We start from the raw sequence: 22,359 nt of genomic DNA, 5'->3' as shown, positions 1-22,359 counted from the left end.
AATTATACAATCATACCACAAGTTTTTTCCCCACTGATTCTAGATTAAGGCTTAGGGAAAGGCAATTTTAAAGGATCAATGAAATAAGTCATTCTGGGAGTGATTGTAAATTTTGAGTATATATAGGCACTGAGATAGGGAAGGTCTGCTTCTTGAGTCCCATCAGTTAACACAATTTAATTATATGGGATAAGCAAGTAAGTAGGTAAACTTTATTGATTAACAACTATACATAAATATTTTGTATATACATATACTTAAATACACACACACATACACTGTCTGTCTGTCTGTCTGTCTGTCTGTCTGTCTGTCTGTCTGTCTATCTATCTATCTATCAATCTCTCTCTCTCTCTCATTCTCTCTCTAAAATGTGTGTGTGTGTACGCCAGTCTTATTTTCTTTTGGGCCCCAAATAAGCATTAACTCTTATTTTCGGGGGATGTCTTACCCACTTACCTTAGGACACTACGGCCAGGCTTCCTACACCTCGATACCTGTTGTGGTGCTGTCTGACTTCTGTGACTGCTTCCAACTGCTCGTGGCCAGACACATGGCTTGTTGTATTGGTGCCACCGTTCATGGCAGGAGTTTGCATGGTATGTTGTGTTGCGTTGTGTGTGTGAGTGGCAGCATTGGATTACATAATGTCCTGCCATGAGTGATGGCAAAGGGTGCAATGTGCAATAAGGCATCCTGCTACAAGCAGTGTCACCAGTATGATGACATATATAGCATCTGGCTGCCAGCAGCAGCACCAGCACAGCAAGATACATGGCGTCCATCTGCAAGCAGACACAGAAGAACAAGAGGTATCAGGGCATGGGACGCATGCCTGTGACAGTCCTAAGGTAAGCGGGTTTGGGGTATATTGGGCAGCTCCACCCTCCCACTCCTACCCTAGCTTGATTTTTATGCATGTGCCTCACCCTACCTCATAAAACCAGATAGTGGATGGGGCTTAACTAGGGCTTATTTTGGGGTTAGGTCGTATTTTGGAGAAAGCACAAAGTATATATATTGCCTTGCCAGAAGCTGGACAGTACTTTGAATTGCAGCTGAAAGTAACCAGCAGAACTCATGGATCAATGATGTTACATGGACTTGCTATTTCATGTTTACAATTGCCCTTATTAGATCAGCATATCAGAAGAAGTGGGTAATATTGCTGGAGTGCTTTACATACTGTACATACAACTCTGTTGTGCCCTTCTTCAATCACATTAACAATAACAATTTTGGGTTGCTTTGTATTACAAATTAATTCTTTAAATTTCAAATATTAATATGCAAAACATTTCCTGAAATGTTTGCATATTAATATGCAAAGAAATATAGAACTGCTTCTGTAAAATAATTTGTTTCCATATTAATTAAAAAGAGAAATAAATTAAAATAAGATGTAGTATCCTAATCATACCACAAGATGGTGATAGAACAACACGACTCATTTATTGCTGGTGGTCAGGTTCTTTTACTGCAAAAATGATTTAAAGTTGGTTTAATGAAGACAATGCAAAATATTCAGCAACTGTGAGTATTATATACTACTTAAACTCCAGTTTGTTTAGAGACATAGGTATGAGGGATTACAGCAGAATAACAGAACAATAGAACAGACCTTGGAAATAATCTAATCCAACACCTGTCAGGCAGGAAACTTTATACAGTTCAGGACAAATGGTTGTGCTATTTCTTCTTAAAAATTTCCAATATTGGACTATTCACAATCTGTAGACACTGTTGCACTGATTAATTGTTCCAGCTGTCAGGAAATTTTTACTTGATTTTATGTTGCTTCTTGTTCTGCCTTCAGATGCTTTGGAGAATAGTTTGATTCCCTTTTCTTTGTGGCAGCCCTTTAGGTCTTGGAACATTGCTATCATGTCACCTCTAGTCCTTTTTTAAAAATTAAACTAGATATAACCAATTCCAGCAATCATTCTTTATATGTTTTAGCCTCCAGTCATCTTTGTTGCTCTTCTGTGCACTCTTTTTAGAGTGTTGACATATTTTTAATCTTCTGGTGACCAGAGGCCTCACCAAGTGTGGCGTCATGTGATCTGGATAAAATCTCTCATTAATGTAGCCTAGGACTTTTGGCTTTTTTGGCAGCTGTAGTACACTGCTGGCTCATATTTAAGTGATTGTTCACTATGACTCCAAGATCCCTCTCACTATTGAGCAAAGTACCACATATACTGAACCTGTGCATTTTCTTTTTCTTACCTAAATGACCTTACTTTTTTTCACCATTGAATTTCATTTTGTCAACAGGGTCCAATGTTCAAATCTGTAAAGATCTTTCTTGTATTTTAAGCTTATCTTCTGGTGTGTTGGCCATTCCAGTTTAGAGTTATCTGCAAATATGATGAATTTCCCATCTATCTCCTCATCTAAGTCATTGATGAAGGCCCTTGGGCAGAGCCTTGTGGTACTCCACTGCATATGTCCATTCAGGTAGATGCATTTCCATTAGGACTACACTACATTACACTACACTACACTACACTACACTACACCACACCACACCACACCTGATAGGTCTGTACTTTCCTGAATTCATTTCCCCCCTTTTTTGAAGATGAGGCTGTCAGCCGCTCTGTGTTTCATCTTTCAACTGCACTTCAGCTGTCATAAGAAATGGAGGTGGGGGTAAGTGTTTGGAATTTGGGAGTGGGGAAGTTTGCATGAAGTTTCCTTTCTTCTGATGGAGGCCAGGGGAGTTTCATTTCTCCTGAGAAGAGGTGATAAGGGGTATGTTAGTGGCGTGCATTGCAAAAGCATGACGTGACAGTGAAGATGTGTCCTCCTGACAGAGATTGACAATGGGGATTGGTTGTCTTGCCAAGGGGGACATTGGAGTTACTTTGATGTGGGAAACTATCATGACTTTTTCCTCAGACTTTGCTTTGCTTTCGATGCATTCACTTCTGATTTAGTAAAGTTTACTTTTGAAGTTCAAAATGGACTCTGAGATTTATTTTTTTAAAATACTGAGTGGAGCCATTAAGCAAAGTCTCTACAGTGAATAGCCATCCTGGAGAATAATCTACCGAGGGGGCTAAGCAGCAATGTCCATCTGGACAGTGGCAGAGATCAGGCAGTAGGAGCCATTGGCCTGCTCTGCCCTTTTCCAATCCACACCCAGAAGGAGGAAGATTGGAGTCAGTAGGGAGATAATTAACTGGACGTCAAACCTCAGAAAACAGCTAAGCGGTCCATGGGTGTAGGCGTTAGCGATATCCTGGAGGAGGAATCTACCCCCTCTGATGCAAAGGAAGCCGAAAAAGGAGCAGGAAGAGTTAAGCAAAGAGGGGATCTTGGTTATCAGAGCTGGTGACAGACATCAAAGAGGTTTTACAAGCAGTGGAAAGAAAGAGCCGCTGAGATCTGGTTGGCCCAAAAAATGATACAGAAGGGGAGGGGGAACCTACAGAAAAGCCATCAGGAAGCGGGGCCCGGTCAATCCCCTGTGCAAGCCCTCCTCATGGGGGGGAGCCCCCGCAGATGTCGTGCACCAGATGCTCCCCCCAGCTCAAAAGTACAATTGGTCCCCTGGTGGGCTGAAACATTTTCTAGATTAAGTCTGGCAATATATGGAAGAGTCTTCAGAGGGGGCGGCATACAAATCTAATAAATCTTAATCTTATGGGGAGGAATTTCCTGGAGATCCTGCAATGGTCAGAGTGGTTATGAGGGTCCTTGAAGGTAGAGCCGCTGATTGGATGGTCTCCTTGCACGACGCTAGTGACCCCTTATTGATGAATTTTGATGAATTTATGAGCTTTTGAGTGCATTTTGAGGAACTGTTTGTTGAATGCAAGGCGAGAAATAGAATTAAAACCTTGAAGCAGGGTGGTTTGTGCCTGACTACACTCAGGAATTCCGGCAGCTTATGTCCTACGTGAGCTCATACCCGTTTGGGGTCCTTATGGAATATTACATGGATGGCTTGAATGATGACATCTACCAACATTGCAAGCCAAGGGGAGTTCCCAAGGACTTGAGCTGTTAGTTCCAGATGGCAGTGGAGGTGGAGATTGATCTGCTGAGGAGCCAGTGGGAGAAAACTCCCACTCCGGCAGCAGAATAGAACCTGAGAAAAGTTGGGAGATCTGCCGAGGCTAAACTGAGCTCATCAGGATGTTTCAGATGCGGAAAAGAGGGTCATAGGGCAGCTAGGTGCCTTACAAAACCTCTGCTGAGGGGGACTCCTGAGGGGGACTCCTGGCAAGAGAACAGAGCAATGCACTACAAAGCCTCCAGAGGCGAGGTGCCAAGGAAAGGAGGCTACAGAGGTCAGCCCCCCAAAAGGGGAGGAGCTGGGACCTCCAATTTGCCTAATCATTGAGGACAGCAAGTCAGTAAGCCCCCCCTCCCCGGATCCTTTTGCATCCCTGTCACGTTGTGGGACCCGACGGAGGGGGGAGGGCAAGGGGAAAGATGCCAGCCCTTTTGGACTCTGGGTGCACCAAAAATCTCATGTGCCTAGAGGTGGTGGAGAAGATGGTCTTAAAGCTACAGCCCATGAAGGACCCCATCTCCTTTTGCCAATTGGATGGGTCAGTGGCTGGAGGGAAACCAGCTAAGCACAAGACTGAGCCCCTAATTATGACAATAGGGCCCCACCAAGAGATTATACAATTTACCGTGGGGCCCAAAATGGACAATCCTCTGATTTTGGGGCTACCATGGTTGAAAAAATGGAACCCTAACATTAACTGGTACACTGGGATGGTCACCATCTCCTACAAGAAGGGGGGAGAGTCGGGTTTCGCTCTGGCAGAATTGGGACTGAGGTTTCGCTGGGGAGGAGCGGATCGATGGAGAGGAAAAAATCCCAAGAGTATTGGGACCTCAAGAGAGCATTCAGTGAAAGGGAAGCGGATAAGCTATCACCCCATAGGCCCACAGACTGTAATATTGAGATGCTACCGGGGATGAAGCTTCCAAAACCAAAGATGTACTCTTTAACCCTTGGTGAGCTGGAGGAGCTGTGTAGATTCATTGACAAGAACTTGGAGAGGGGTTTCATACAATCAGCCAGGCCACAGGTGGCTACCCCCGATCCTTTTTTGGGAGAAGAAGGATGGCTCATTGAGATTGGTGATTGATTACTAGAATTTAAACACAATTTGTGTGCAAAACATGTACCCCCTACCCCTTATTTGGCAAAGGGAAAATTCTTCACCAAACTGGATTTACGTGAGTCATACTATCAGGTCCGGATTAAAGAGGGATACAAGTGGAAAACGGCATTCAACTGCCCGTTAGATTGCTTTCAATTCCGAGTATTCCTTTTTGGCCGACTGGGGGCATCGGAGGCATTTATGAAGCTAATCAATGAGGTGCTTCACGAACACCTATATAAAGGAGTGTTGGTCGACTTGGACATTGTACTCATGTACACCGAAACGTTGGAGGAACACATCATCCTAGTGCGAGCGGTGTTAAAGAAACTCAAAGCAGCGGAGCTGTATGCCAAGTGTGTGAGCTCCATCTGAGTAACATTGACTATTTGGTTTATCGCATCTCACATGAGGGGGTGGAAATGGACCTGGAGAAGGTGAGGGCAGTTCTGGAGTGGGAAGCTCCATGCACCCGCAAGCAGCTGCAGAGTTTCCTGGGGTTTGCAAATTTTACTGACAATTTATTCCTTCATTCGCCCAAATAGCCCTGCCAATCACGAACCTCCTGAAAATCAAAGATGAGCCTAGGCCAAAGCCGAGCTAACCACGACAATGGACAATGGAATGTCAAGCAGCATTTGAGAAGTTAAAGAGACTGCGGATGAGACCATCCTCAAAACACCTGAGCTTGGAAGCCCCCTTTGTGGTCCAGGTTGATGCTAGTGATGTGGCAGTGGGGGCAGTATTGCTACAAGGGGATGATGAGGAGGGCCTCTGCTCGTGTGCATACACCTCGAGGAAACTGACTGAGACTGAATGGAGGTGGGCACTATGGGAAAAGGAAGCATTTGCAGCAGTAGGCTCTGTTAACTTGCAGATATTTCTTAGAGGGGACCAAACACCCTTTCGAGGTTTGGACTGGCCATAAAAATTTGGAAGCACTGAAAATTCCCAGGAAACTGTCACTTAAACAGGCCTGATGGTCGCAGAATTTTGCCTGTTTCAACTTTTTCCTGCAATACATCCCTGGGGGAAAGAATTTTATGGCTGATGCACTGTCAAGATTACCTCAATATAACAGTATTCGGTCAGAGGTAATACAGTCAGTCGTTCAGTGGGCACGCCCAGTGGTGACGAGGGCACAGAAAACCCAAATGGCAGAGGTGCCGGAGGACTTAAACTCTAGCATATGGGAAGCCCTAAAAACTGATGAGTGGTTTCTAGCCCACTCAACGGAGTGCATCCTGCAGGATGAATTAGCATGGATTGTATATCCCATCCTCCCTGAGGATAGCAATATTGGAGAAAGCTCATGACTACAAGGTAGCGGGACATTTTAGGTTCGTAAAAACCTTGCATTTACTGAGGAGGCAGTTTTGATGGCCTTCCATGAAAAAGGAAACAAGCTTATGTAGCCAGTTGTCCTGTATGTGCTGCAGCCAAGTGGCCCCCTGGTCGGCCACAGGGACTGTTACAGAATGTGGTGAGACCTGGGCCACTGTGGAAGGAAATATCTATGCACTTCATTGTGGAATTGTCAAAGAGTTGGGGGAATACTGTGATTTGGGTTGTTACTGAACTTTTTTCCAAATAGGTTCATTTTGATCCCCTCCACCAGAGCATTAGCTAAACTGTTTATCCAATATGTGTATAGGCTTCATGGGGTGCCTGAATGGATTATCTTGGATCAAGGGGTCCAATTCACTTCAGGGTTCTGGAAGGAGTTCCTGGCCTGAGTGGGCCTCACCCAAGGACTGAGCTCCGCCCATCACCCACAAACTAATGGGGGTGTGAGAGGGCCAACTTGGTGTTAGAGCAGTACCTTTGCTGCTGTTTAAATTATCAACAAGACAACTGGAGCAAACTTCTACCTTTTGTGGAAGTTGTCTATAATAATTCACTGCACAGTGGTACTGGGTTCACCCCATTCAAATTAGTCTATGGTCAGGACTTTGTGCCTATTCCCGAATTACTGCAAGACGGTCCAAAACACCCCACTTCGAAAGAGTGGTTGACTCAGCTACAGTCGAATTGGCAGCCCGTGAAGCTCTTGATGAGGCTCATCAAGCCCATAAGGCTCAACCAGATAAAAAGAGGACACAGCCAGCCAACTGCAAAATAGGAGAATCTTTTTATCGACAAGGTTTCTACAAGCCACTCAAAAGTCTAAAAAACTAGGACCCAAATATAGTGCAAGTGGTCAACCCTATAGTGCAAGTGGTCAACCTGGTGGCAATGAAGCTGGAATTGCCAAAACCTTTGTGAAGGATCCACCCAGTGTTCCATATCAGCTTGCTGAAACCCAAGCACACTTCGGAGCTATGGCCAGCTCCAGTAGATCCTCCAACTCCCCTACTTAGTGAAGGAGAGCAACACTTTAAGGTCAAAGAAATTCTGGACTCGTAAAAACGAAGGGAGAAATTACAGTACCGGGTATCTTGGAAACATTTCCCTCCATCTCATGCAGAATGGGTGGAGGAGAAACACATGAATGCCCAGAAAGAAATTGATCACTTTAGAGCAAAATACCCTGATAAACCATAATGCATAACCTTATATTTTCTGTTTATTTTCTCTTTTTCTCGTTCTTCTTTTTTAGGACTAACATCCCTGTTCAATGGGGGTCCGAATATCAGCCTCTCTGTGTTTCATCCTTCAACTGTGCTTTAGCTGTCATAAGAAATGGGGGGTGGGGGTAGGTGTTTGGAATTTGGGACAGGGGAAGTTTGCTGGAGGGGCCCATGACAGTTTCATTTCTTTTGCTGAAAGCCAGGGGAGTTTTGTTTCTCCTTAGAAGAGGTGATAAGGGGTACATTAGTGATGTGCACTCCGAAAGCATGATGTGACTGTAAAGATGCGTCCACCTGACAAAGATGGACAATGGGGATTGGTTTTCTTGCCAAGGGGGGGCATTGGGGTTACTTTGATATGGGAAGCTATTGCACCATTTTTCTCAGACTTTGCTTTGCTTTCGATTCATTCATTTCTGATTTAGTAAAGTTTACTTTTGAAGTTCAAAATGCACTCTGAGTTTTACTTTTCTTAAATACTGAGCAGAGCCATCCTGGCAGAGGCCTCAACAACAGCCTTTTTCCAGGCCTCTGATAGCACCCCAGTGATTCAAGATCTTTGAAAGATATGGTTCAGTGATTCTGAGGTCACATTGGCCATTCCTTCAGTACCTCTAGCCCTGGAGATTTAAACAATCTAGGGTGGATAGATGCTCTCTTTCCAGTTCCTGGCCTATTTTAACCCGAATTCCTAGTCTGTTTTTTATAGTATTATTTTTGATAAATTGGACTGTTCCCACCACCACCTCTTTTGTGTAAAGACAGATTCAGGAAAAAAATTAAGCAGTTCTGCTTTCTGTCTATTACTCATAAAATAAATAATAATAAATAATAAACACAATATTTATTTGTTTATTTATTTGTTAGTTAGTTAGTTAGTTAATTAATTAATTAATTAGATTTGTATGCCGCCCCACTCCGGAGACTCGTAGTGGCTCACAACAACAAAAGCAGTACAAATCCATTAATTAAAACAATTTAAAACCCTCAATATAAAAAACAATCATACATCTCATACAAACCATACATAAAACGAAGATGGTCCTGGGGAATCAATTTCCCCATGCCTGACGACAGAGGTGGGTTTTAAAGAGTTTATGAAAGGCAAGGAGGGTGGGGGCAATCCTAATCTCCAGGGGGAGTTGATTCCAGAGAGTCGGGGCCACCACAGAGAAGTCTCTTCCCTTGGGTCCTGCCAAATGACATTGTTTCATTGACGGGACCCAGAGAAGGCCAACTCTGTGGAACCTAACCGGTTGCTGGTATTCGTGCGGCAGAAGGCGGTCTTGGAGATATTCTGGTCTGATGCCATGAAGGGCTTTATAAGTCATAACCAACACTTTGAATTGTGACCGGAAACTGATCGGCAACCAATGCAGACTATGGAGTGTTGGTGTAACATGGGCATACCTGGGGAAGCCCATGATTGCTCTCACAGCTGCATTCTGCACGATCTGAAGTTTCCGAACACTCTTCAAAGGTAGCCCCATGTAGAGAGCATTACAGTAGTCGAACCTCGAGGTGATGAGGGCATGAGTGACCGTGAGCAGTGACTCCCGGTCAGGAAGGGCCACAACTGGTGTACCAAGCAAACCTGGGCAAACGCCCCCCTCGCCACAGCTGAAAGACAGTTCTCTAATGTGAGCTGTGGATCGAGGAGGACACCCAAGTTGCAGGCCCTCTCTGAGGGGGTCAGTAATTCCCCCCCAGGGTAATGAACGGACAGATGGAATTGTCCTTGGGAGGCAAAACCCACAGCCACTCCGTCTTATCAGGGTTGAATTTGAGTCTGTTGACATCCATCCAGACCCCAACAGCCTCCAGGAATAATGACATTACAATTCAGAACATCTGAGTGACCACGAAAGCATATATAAGAGGCCTAACAATAGCATATTCAGCTAAAGCAAAGAAATCTAGAGAGAAAAAACTGAATGAATACAAAAATAAAATAAAAAACCTAGAAGTAGAAATGCAAAGACCTACAAAATGAGAAATTAAGAAAAGAAAGGGATAAATTAAAACATAATATCAATTTATTAGTACAAGACGAAATTGCTGCTAAAATTAAGATAGCCAAACAACACGAATTTGAAAACGCGAATAAAATAGGCAAATGGTTGGCATACAAGTTAAAAAAAGAAGAACGATATATACAAAGAGTAGAAGACGAAAATGGAGATAGCCAATACACAATGGAAATGAAAAAGAATAATGCGGTTAAATATTATACAGAATTATACCAAAAAAAGAGATAAAAGAAGAACAATTAAATACGTATTTAGGAAATGTAAAATTAGAAGAGATATCAGAATTAGACAGAACAATATTAAATAAGAAAATAAAGTTAGCAGAATTGGAAAATGCAATACTGAAACAAAAAAACAATAAAACACCAGGCCCTGATGGTATACCAGGTGAATTCTACAAAGAATTAAAAGAAACACTAGGGGAAATATTATTAATTATATTTAATGAAGACTTAAATGGTTACAGGATAAAACCAAACAAGGTGGTTTTGGTCTTCCTGATTTTGAAAGTTATTACCAAACAACAATATTACTTTGGATAAAAGATTGGGTAGAGGTTAAAAAACAAATATTATTAGCTTTAGAGGGACATGATATTTTACAAGGGTGGCATGGATTTCTATGGAATGAAAAAAATAAAGTTCCAACATACTTTAAAAATCATATAATTAGGGATTCCTTAATGGCAACATGGATAAAGATTAAAAGAGAACATTATATTAAAATTCCAATATGGTATTTCAGTATGGAAGCACTTACACCTCCAAACATTCTTCAAATAAAAAAAAATAGTGAATTATAACCATATATTAGACAAGAGAGGTAATATCAAAACTAGGCAACAATTAGAAAAACAAAATATCATTATTGATTGGTGACCGTACACAAATTCAGGTGAAATGGCAAAAATGCAAAAAGAATAATGGAATTCAGGAAAAAGATAGTATACTAGATAAATTGATATTAGGCCAAGAAAATTTTTTTATAACTAGGCTACATAACTTTTCAATTGATTATAAAATGGAACCAGAAATAGTTAAAGGAAACATGATTAGCTGGGCTAAAAATCTAGGACATAACATATATTTAGAACAATGGGAATCAATGTGGAAAAATTATAAAATAACAAAATCTGTTCCATATAAAGAAAATATGCAAAAATGTTCTATAGATGGCATCTTGCACCAGCTAGATTAGCAAAAATGTATCCAAACCTGAAACCAAATTGTTGGAGATGTAGAAATAAAAATGGGACATTCTTTCATCTATGGTGGACATGCCCCCAAATAAAAAAAATATGGAAAAAGATTAAAATGTGGATCTTCGAAATTACTACAATTAAATTGATATTAAAACCAGAAACCTTTCTTCTAGGCATAATAAATCAAAAACTTAAAAAACACTACTAGTATTTAATACAACATGATTACAGCAATCAGAATCACAATAGCGCAAAATTGGAAAAAAGAAAAAAACACCATCAGAAAGAGAAATGATAAAAAAAGATATATGACTGTGCAGAAATGGACAGATTAACCCAAAAACTTAAAAGACAAAGAAGAATCAAAATATTATGAAATTTGGAAGAAATTTAATGACTGGGTCAAGATAAGAAGAAATAATAGTAGTAAATAAATTAGATGTTCTCAATATCAATCCAAAATATAAAACTAAGATCAAATCAATCTGACTTTAGATTAACTGAATGATAGAACAAATACTTAACTGCTGATGCCATAAGCTGTATTATGATATCATAAAGAAAGAACTGTGTGGCTAACAGTTCAACTGGGAGGGAGGGGGAACTACGGGCAGTTCTGTAAAGTATATCTTAGAATGTAAGTACAACACCTTGACAAACAGTAATTATACTGTGAAACGATATAACATTTACAATACTATATGTCTGCTCTTTTTAATCCTTGTATATAATATATATAATAAATAATTTATTTTAAAAAATAATTTTAAAAAATAGCAGGGGGGAAAGGACCGACCCCTGAGGCACCCCACAAGAGGTCGACCTCTGACCCCCCACTAACACTGACTGCGACCGACCAGAGTGGTAGGAGGAGAACCACTGAAGGACAGTGCCTCCCACTCCCAACCTCTCCAGCTGGCGCAGAAGGATACCATGGTCGATGGTATCGAAAGCCGCTGAGAGGTCAAAAGCACCAGGACAGAGGATAAACCCCTGTCCCGGGCCTGCCAGAGATCATCCATCAACGCGACCAAAGCAGTTTCCATGCTGTAGCCGGGCCTGAAACCCAACTGTTGAGGGCCTAGATAATCGGCTTCTTCCAAGGATCGCTGGAGTTGGAGTGCCACCACCTTCTCAACAACCTTCCTCATAAAGGGAAGATTGGAGACTGGACGATAGTTGTTGAGAATGTCTGAGTCCAGGGAAGGCTTCTTAAGGAGGGGGCGCACAAGTGCCTCCTTGTAAGGAGCCGGGAAGGACCCCCTCCCCAAAGAAGCATTGACAATCTCCTGAACCCAGCTGAAACCAACCAGGAGGGACACGAATCCAGTAAGCAGGTGGGGAACTCACAGCTCCAATGGCCTTGTCCACTTCATCAGGTGTCACCAGATCAAACTGTTCCCAGACAGATGGACAAGTACGAGCCCCAGTCACCTTGACTGACTCATTGTCAGCCGACTCTGTTAGCCATAGTGGCACGCAGTGGTTAGAGTGCAATACTGAGGGTTATTTTTTCAGACTACCAGCTGCCTGCAATTTTGCAGTTCAAATTTCACCAGACTTAAGTTTGACTCATCTTCCATCCTTCCGAGATGGGTATAATGAGGATTCAGATTGTTAGGGGAAATATGCTGACTCTGTAAACTGCTTAGGGAGCACTAAAATATAAAGCATTGTAAAACAGTATATTAGTCTAAGCCAGTGATGGTAAACTTTTTTTGGTTTGCATGCCAAAGGTGTGTGTGTGTGGGTGCTAGCATGTGTGATGTACCCACATCCCTTTCCTCCTCCTCTCATGCGCACTCCCCCATGCTTCCCCTATGCATGTGCATAGGCCTTTCTGAAGCCTGGTAGGGTGAAAAACGCACTTCTGGTTTGCCCTTGTGCTGTTTTTTGCACTCTGGAGTACAAAAAAGAGCAAAGAGGAGAATAGGGACAGGCAGAAGCTGCTGGGTAAAGAGTGACCAGAACTGCGGGAATCATCTCCCGCAACAGCCGAAGAACAGGAGTTAGGGGAAAGAAAGCTGCTGCTTTTGACTGCATGGAACAAAAGCAGCAGAAGTCTTTCCCCCCAAACTCCAGGTCTTTGGTTTCCAACAGGGCAGCAGCTGCTCTGGATGAACATCTAGGATGGGCATCTCACAGTGGATAGAGCTGCGAGATGTGTGTCCTACCTGGAACTTGTAGCTGTCGTGCTCCTCAGCATTGTGTCCAGGGAAGGAAGCCCATTGTACTGGCAAAAGAAAACTTCTCATAAGTTCAATCAAACTTCTTGAACTCATGAGAATTTTTCTTTTGCTGGTACAATGGGCTTCCTTCCCTGGACACAACACTGAGGAATGCAATTCCCAGATAGGACATACTGTAACGCTCTCTACATGGGGCTACCTTTGAAAAGTGTTCGGAAACTTCAGATCGTGCAGAATGCAGCTGCGAGAGCAATCATGGGCTTTCCCAAATATGCCCATGTTACTCCAACACTCCGCAGTCTGCATTGCTTGCCGATCAGTTTCCGGTCACAATTCAAAGTGTTGGTTATGACCTATAAAGCCCTTCATGGCACCAGGCCAGAATATCTCAGGGACCGCCTTCTGCCGCACGAATCCCAGCGACCAGTTAGGTCCCACAGAGTGGGTCTTCTCCAGATCCCGTCAATCAAACAATGTTGCTTGGCAGGACCCAGAGGAAGAGCCTTCTATGTGGCGGCTCCGACCCTCTGGAACCAACTCCCCCCAGAAATTAGAATTGCTCCCACCCTTCATGCCTTTCGTAAGCTGCTTAAAACCCACCTCTGCCGCCAGGCATGGGAGAACTAAGATACACTTTCCCCCTAGGCCTTCACAATTTTAGGTATGGTATGTTTGTATGTATGATTGGTTTTTATATAATGGGTTTTTAACTGTTTTTTAGTATTGGATTTTGTTGTACTGTTTTACTGCTGTTGTTAGCCGCCCCGAGTCTGCAGAGAGGGGCGGCATACAAATCCAATAAATAATAATAATAAATAATATGTCTCATGGTGGGATGCAATTTGGAGGTGGCAGGTAAGGTTCTCACCTTAACTGCCACCGGGAGGGTCAGCTTCCCGGTGCACAAACCTGGTAGGGGAGAAGTGCTGCTTATATCTTTCAAGCGCAGCAGGCTTAGGATCGGGAGTCCCGTGCACTGAAAGTAAAGCGCAACCTCTTTTTCAGCTGCATCGAAAAACCCAGAGTCAAAAGAAGGGGGTGTGACAAGGGATTTGTGAGCAAGGGTTGATAGTGAGGGCAGCTAGAGTGAAGGCAGGGGTTAAGAGCTGTGTGTCCTTCCAGTGGGAGGTAGGAAAGGTTTGACAGTAACCACACATGGCTCTGCCCTCCACCTTCTCAGCCGGGCTCCGCAGCTGAGAGACTGAGAGGCGATGGAGCAAATTGCACATGGCTGATAGCATGGCTTTCGTCTGGTTCTGGGTGCAGCCAGTGCTTGGCATACCTTCCTGTTGAGTCCCGGTGTACCCATCCACTGGCTCTCCAGGCAGCACCATTTTCTCCCTGCTCCAAGGGCCCTGCCAGCCCAAAGATTGCACTCTGGGATGGCATATGACAGGGGACATAGTTGTCACCACCATCAGCCCTCTTGCCTTCCTGGTTTCAGGTCCAGGACCTTTGAGGGCCAGAAGGCATCAGGGCGAACACCTGTGGAGCTCTGCTGGCCTCAAGGGTCTGCCAGCCTCTGAGATGGTGGGGGATTGTCTGCCGGCCTCTGGATACTTCAGCTTCCCTGAAGCATCCAGAGGGCAAAATGGCGTTTCCCAAGGCCCAAAAATCAGCTATGCTGGAGCTGACAGGGGAGTGCCTCAAGTGCCCTCCGATATGGCTTCGCATGCCACCCGTGGCACATGTGCCATAGGTTGGCCATCATGGTTATTAATATTAATATTATTTTACTGTAAATAAATGATAAAATAAAGCAAAATATATTTTTAGGGTGAGGTTTTTTAAAATAAATACATTTATATAAAATAAATAAATCTATATTTAGAGTTAATCCTAAACCCTAACACTGATTCAAGGCTAAAATGATTCTTATATCTACATAATTTATACTTTACAGTGCTACCTCTACTTACAAACACCTCTACTAACGAACTTTTCGAGATACGAACCCAGTGTTTAAGATTTTTTTGCCTCTTCTTCTGAACTATTTTCACCTTATAAACCCGAGCCCGGGTCTGTACGCTCTCTTACTGCGCGTGCGCTCTTACTGCCACAGGGATTTCCCCTCCTTAGGGCTGCCATGCTGCAGGGATGCCCCTCTTCCAGACTGCCAACGCCAACTTGCCAGCCGAAGCGCCTGGGATTTCCTGTTTGCCATTTCAATTCTGAAGCTGTGGAAGGATATTAAATTGCATATGTTAAAGCCTCAGTCCAGTTTCTCAGAATTCTATGTCTAGTTAATATATTTACATTCAAGAAAAGAAGGAATTGGAACATCTACATTTTGTTTAAAAGCCAAAGATATCTCTATGTGATGGCAGACACATTCTTCCTTTTCTTTGTATTTAGTGTTATAGTTTACTATAATTTGAGGCAATTCTATACTATTTATTTTGCTAAACAGAAAAATAACCAAGCATTCTTTGTATGCATAAGTTAGTCCATAAGATTTTTATGTTTAGAAAGTTACAAAAGCAAACATCTTTCATTCACATTGATTGATTGATTGATTGATTGATTGATTGATTGGACTTATATGCTGCCCCTCTCCATGGACTCGGGGCGGCTTACAACATTTTAGTAAAAAATATAATAAATAAAACATTTTAGGCCAATTAATAGGATAATAACTTTAAAACATTTCTTAAAACTAAATATTTAAAATCAAAACGTCACACACATACTATCACACCAGATACATTAATTGGGCAGAGGCTGGGGTCTAATGACCCCAAGCCTGGCAACATAAATGTGTTTTCAAATTCTTATGGAAGGCAAGGAGGGTGGGGCAGTGCGAATCTCTGGTGGGAGTTGATTCCAGAGGGCCGGGGCTCCCACAGAGAAAGCTCTTCCCCTATGCTCCACCAACCGGCATTGTCCGGTTGACAGAACTTTGAGGAGACCAACTCTGTGGGACCTAACCGGACACTGGGATTCGTACGGCAGAAAGCGGTCTCGGAGATAATCTGGTCCTATGCCATGTAGGGCTTTATAGGTCATAACTAACACTTTGAATTGTGCCTGGAAACCAATCGGCAGCCAATGCAGTCCATGGAGTGATGGAGAGATGTGGGCATATTTTGGAAGGCCCAAAACTGTTCACACGGCTGCATTTTGGACAATTTGAAGTTTCCGAACACTCTTGAAAGGTAGCCCCACGTAGAGAGCATTTCAGTAGTTGAACCTCGAGGTGATAAGGGCATGAGTGACCGTAAGCAAAGACTCCCTGTACAAATAGGGCCACAACTGGTGCACCAGGGGAACCTGGGCAAATGCCCCCATCGCCACAGCTGAAAGATGGTTTTCTAAAGTTAGGTGTGGATCGAGGAGGATGCCCAAGTTGTGAACCCTCTCTGAGGGGGTCAATAATTTCCTCCCCCCCCCAGGGTAATGGATAGACAGATGGACGTGTCCTTGGGAGGCAGTGCCAACAGCCACTCTGTCTTGTCTGGATGATGATGATGACGATGATAACAACAACAACAACAACAACAACAACAACAGAGTTGGAAGGGACCTTGGAGGTCTTCTAGTCCAAACACCTGTTTAGGCAGGAAACCCTACACTCCTTCAGACAAATGGTTATCTAACATTTTCTTACAAACTTCTAGTGTTGGAGCATTCACAACTTCTGGAGGCAAGCTGTTCTACTGATTAGTTGTTCTAACTGTCAGGAAATTTCTCCTTAGTTCTAAGTTACTTCTCTCCTTGTTTAGTTTCCACCCATTGCTTCTTGTCCTAACCTCAGGTGCTTTGGAAAATAGGTTGACTCCCTCTTCTTTGTGGCAACCCCTGAGGTATTGGAACACTCGTATCATGTCTCCCCTGATCCTTTTCTTTACAATTGATATATCCTGCAACCATTCTTCATATATTTTAATATCCAATCCCCTAATTATCTTTGTTGCTCTTCTCTGTACTCTTTCTAGAGTCTCAACATCCTTTTTGCATTGTGGTGACCAAAACTGAATGTGGTATCCTGGGTGTAGCCTTACCAAGGCCTTATAAAGTGGTATTAACGCTTCATGTTATCTTGATTCTATCCCTCTGTTAATGCAGCCTAGAATTGTGTTGGCTTTTTTGGCAGCTGCTGCATACTGCTGGCTCATATTTAAATGGTTGTCCACTAGAACTCCAAGATCCCTCTCACAGTTCCTACTGTTGAGCAATGTACCACATATACTGAACCTGTACATTTTGTTTTTCTTGCCTAAATGTAGACCTTTACTTTTTTCACCACTAAATTTCATTTTGGTTGATAGTGCCCATTGTTCAAGTTTGTCGAGATCTTCTGTATTTTGCACCTCTCTTCTGGGGTGTTGGCTATCCAGGTCATTGATGAATATGTTGAAAAGTACTGGACCTAAAACAGAGCCTTGGGATACACTACTGTATACATCCCTCCATGTAGATGCAGTTCCATTGAGTACTACATATTGAGTGTGGATGGTTAGTCAATTTTGAATCCATCTGGTGGTGTTGCTGTCCATCCCACGTTTTTCTACTTTATCTAGTAATAGGTTATGGTCTACTTTGCCAAATGCCTTACTGAAATCCAAGTAAACCACATCAATAACATCCCCCTATTCCACTAACTTTGTCACTTTGTCAAATAATGCAATAAGATTAGTTTGTCATGATCTGTTTTCGAAGCAATTAGTTAAAGCAATTTTTCATAAACTACTAATTTAGTATTCTTTTATCTTTGCTTAGTATAGCCTGATACTTATGACTAAAGTACATATTTTTTTCAGAGGAAATGCATTATTTTTACAACACATTTGATTTTTCAGGTCATTTCACAGCAATGATTTGGAAGAACACAAAAAAGATGGGAGTTGGAAAAGCAGCTGCAAGTGATGGCTCCACATTTGTAGTAGCTAGATATGAACCTGCTGGCAACATTGTAAACTCTGGGCAATATGAACAAAATGTTTTTCCACCAAAAAAATAATAATCTATATGGAAAGGGGGCTGTTTTTAACAAGTTATAGAAAGAAAACTAGGAGTTCATCTGATTATATTGAGTAAACCACTATTGAATGGTACTTTAATCTTTTAATGATTATTTCAGGAAATGTTTAATGGAGAAGCAGTTCTCCCTACAAAATTAATTCTTTTTCTGAACCATTCCTGAAACACAATGAAAACACCAAACGATAATGACACAAATTCATATGGATGGCTATATATTATAGTCTAAACCCATGATGGCGAGCCTATGGCATTTCTTGATGTGTGTTCACACATCAAGAAATGTAAGAGCAAAATATCAGTATTAAGATTATAATATTTTGATATTAAACTTTGCAAATATATTTTAGAGGTTTTCATAATTTCTTATTTGTACAGAATTCCTTCTTTAAATTATATTTGCAAACTTTAATATGAAAATATAATTTTAATACTGTTATTTCAATACATTATATTTTCAAGGATTTCTAAAAAGAGAAATATTGGTTTTAATTGCTGATAATTAAATACCCATAGGGACTGATTGTGTTGCAACAGTTTTAAATACACTATTCTCAATGCATATGGAAAATAGCAAATGTCATAACATAAATTGCATGGAACTGTTTATCTGGTGCATCCAGTGTTTGTAGGTAAGCATGGATTGGTATAGAAGGGTTGTAGGCATTCTAAAAATATAACTATTTCCATATAGCACAAAACCTATACATCCATTAGACTCTCATCTGACTTTTTGCTTTTATATGAAATGCAAGGACAGATTAAATTAATAATTTCATTTCTCAATCTAGAAGTTTGCTGAAGCTTACAGAATTACTATTTAGTAACCATCTCACCCTATTTTTTAATGCAAAGACTTTGTGTCAGTACGGTATATGGAGAGTGAGGCTTCTATTAGGGAGAACTGACAATACTGGGTGACAAGTAAATGATGCAGTTGTTGGGGAAGTGCTCCATTGCCACAATAGTCATGGCTTTTGAAAGGCATTTTTAAAAAGGCTTTAAAGGATCAAAAAAATTAAACTCTCCTGATTAGGATAAACAGAAACTCTTAAAATGAATATATTACCCAAGATATTTTTTAAAAAATTGGAAATTGTGCCAATTTTATTCGCATGAAAAACTTTACAAAACTGGCAAGAAACATCCAATAGATCTATATGGAATGGGAGAAAATCTAAAATAAATTTTAAGATTTTACAGAATGGATCCAGTTAGCAAAAGAAAGCTCAGGAACATATTGGTTAAAGGAGACATATGAAAAAGGACTTCATGCTGTAGTATATAGACAATTGATGATGATGATGATTATGATGATTATGATGATGATGATATTCATCCATTCAATCCTGTCTAATTCTTGGAGATTGCCTGAAGAAAACCTGCATTTTTGGCAAGGTTTATCAGAAGTAGTTTGCCATTGCTTTCTTATTAGGGTTGAAAAAAAGTGACTGGTCCAGAGCCATATTGATGGGCATCCGAGCTCAGGTCCAGTGCACATGTGGGCACTAACCAGCTGATTTTAAGGCCTTATGGGCCCTCTGGGAGTCAGGAAACAGCCTATTTTCAGCTTCATGGGATGGAGAAGGCCAATGTTTTGCTCTCCCCAAGCTCCAGAACCTTTCTTGGAGCCCGGGGAGGGGAAAATGGCCTTCCCCACCCCCTAGGAGGCCAGAAATGGTCTATTTCCCAACTTGAAGTTCACCCTCCCCAGGTTCTTAGAAAATCTCTGAAGCCTGGGGAGAGCAAAAATACGGAAATTTCAGTATAAATGGAAATGGAATGTTTCCAGCTTCCAGAGGGTCTTTGTGGAGGTGAATGGGAAAGCCATTTTCATCCTCCACAGGCTCACAGAAATTCGGCTCTGGGGAGAGCAAATAAATAAGCCTTCCAGATCAATCAGAACTTGGCAAATGGGCTATTTTCACCCTTCCCAGACTTCTAGAAAGGCTCTGAAGCCTGGTGAGAGGAAAAAAACGGGCATGCCATTGTGTGCTAGGAGCGGGGGGGGGGGTCACACACATATGCACAGGGCAGATGGGATTATAAGTATTGGCATGCATGTTTGTGACCACTTGCACCCTCCCTTTTGGCACACAAACCAGAAAAGGTTCGCTATCTAAATTATATTACTGTGTACTGTGTATAATATAATATGCAAACTACTTATAACAGACTATAAAGAACTGAGAAACATCAGTTTCTCTCAGACTTAAGCCCAAAGACCCCCCCCCCCCCATTTCTAGATTTAGAGATTGGAGAACCTAGCCCTTTTATAATCTTAAGTGACTTCCCAAGAACCAACTCACAAGAATAGATTTCCATATCTGTCCTAGGTTTAGTCCTCAAGGGGAACAAGATTACAGGCTGGATTTGGGGTCTTGATAAATGCTTTTTCTGATGTAGTTTATCTTCTAGGGTAATGGTTGCCAACCATGTGCCGAAAGCATATTTGTGTCTGTGCACACACATCCTTAATGGAATGCGTGTGTGCCCTCATGTGTTCCTCCCTGCACATGGGTGCGTGGCTCCCCACATGTATAGCTCCCCTTGTGCATGTGCGGCACCCCCACACCCTCATGCATGCCTACTTCCGTATGCACATCACCTCCCATGTATGTGCAGCAGAGACCTGAAAATGGCTGGCCAGCAGGAGGCATGTGCACGTTAGTGCAGCTGAGCTGGGATCATGGTTTGCATGGCTGCAGAGACGGCTCTGCGTACCACCCGTGGCACACATGCCATAGGTTCACCATCATGGTTCTAGGTTTTTTAGCATTCTACTCTCCCTGTTGATTTCAGGTTGTAAGAGGTGTGAAAGTTTTGGATGTCACACAAGGCTTGTGGGATGTGTTACTTGATCTGTAAAACAAAATATTTTCCTCAATCCATGTCCAATGTGCTAGATATCCTTTAGGACAAGGATATCAAACTCTAGACCCACAGGTGTCACATGCTGGATGTGTCATACGCTGGCCAAGTCTACACCCGGTTTAGCAAAGGAGGAAAAAGTCCTGTTATTTCATGTGACACTTTTGTGACAAAATGAGATTGACACCCCTGCTTTAGGAGATAGTGAGCAGTTTCAATGGCAGTAGCATGTCAGCAAGGAAAGGCTGCTATTCAGTAAGTTGATCTTTACACAGAAGCATCTGCTGAAAGCCACGGATTTTTCCAAATCTTGGGAGAGTGTAATACCCTCTCTCCTTACCAATCAGCAAAAAAGAAAGAAAGAAAATAATTCCTAAAAAAATCTTTTAAAGGTACATAATTGCACCTACAGAAAAATGTGTGAATGGAGAAAAAACTGTACTTGAAAAGAAAAGAAGAATTTTATTTGGATGCAAAATTTTAATCTGGTGAGCTCAGGTAAATGATATGATTGTCAGCAGTCTTTGTTAGGGGGAGAGGAGCCCATCCCTTTGTTACGCCAAGGAGAGAGCTGACAAATTACACCGACTTAGTATTTACTCTTTCTTCTTTTGCTTTATATCAACTGCAAATTTAGATTTATAAATGTTTTTTAAAATTTTTCAATATAATTGAAATGTTTTTTTAATATTAAGAGCTGCATACTTTTAAGATTATACTTTATTAAATCAATTGAATACAATCTGTGTACAAATCTGTTTTTTTTCTCCAACCACAAGTACTGCATATTTATAAGGATTATAATCACTCTGAACTGAACTTATATGAATTAACTGAATATGATTTTTTATGTACTGAATGATTTGAATAAACTGAGTGATCACTTATATAGACCTTTGGCTGTTGTAAGGCAAAGCATTGTTTGCATTATAGAACCTCTGATTGTTGCAAAACAAATATTTGTTTCTACTAACCACAAAGCAAAACTGCAAATTTAAATACGTAAGTCTGCAAATGTATTAGAGTGATTTATGAGGGTTGTAGAACTGTGTTCTAAATGATATGTTTTTATTTCCCTGCAATTATGTATTACTCTAACTGAATAATGAAACACCCAGTTTCTATTTCTCTATAATACTATCTATCCTGTGGATGATAAAACTATAATGACTGCAACATTTTTAAAGGAAAGAACCTCTTCAGTATTATTACAAACTACATTTTTAAAAATAACCATTTATATTACTAGAAACTGATATTTTCATTTTTTATTCTGTTTAGCTGAGATTTCCCTTTTCATAGTTTTACACAGCTGACAGACTTTTATATATCTATAGATTACAAACTATATCTGCAGGATTTAAATTTAATGGATTTAAATTCTAC

General features: G+C 41.5%; 1 protein-coding gene across 2 annotated transcripts in view; it reads left to right on the top strand.

Moving 5' to 3' along the window:
* The window catches only part of GLIPR2 (GLI pathogenesis related 2), a 77,932-nt gene extending 56,217 nt beyond the window's left edge, over positions 1 to 21,715 (top strand). Inside the window, exons 5-6 of one of the 2 annotated variants that reach the window (XR_011556867.1) lie at positions 17,922 to 20,179; positions 20,327 to 21,715. Coding sequence is in view for 1 of the 2 variants with exons in the window: in XM_070727791.1 (XP_070583892.1) it covers positions 17,922 to 18,082 (161 nt within the window). In the remaining variant the exon portion in view is untranslated. Of the gene's footprint in view, positions 1 to 17,921 lie in introns of both variants that reach the window. The other variant, XM_070727791.1, reaches the window with a different exon arrangement.
* The last annotated feature ends 644 nt before the right edge of the window (positions 21,716 to 22,359 follow it).

Source organism: Erythrolamprus reginae, chromosome Z, assembly GCF_031021105.1.
Source record: "Erythrolamprus reginae isolate rEryReg1 chromosome Z, rEryReg1.hap1, whole genome shotgun sequence".
Lineage (NCBI taxonomy): Eukaryota > Metazoa > Chordata > Lepidosauria > Squamata > Dipsadidae > Erythrolamprus > Erythrolamprus reginae.
This window is presented reverse-complemented; position numbering and strand designations above follow the sequence as displayed.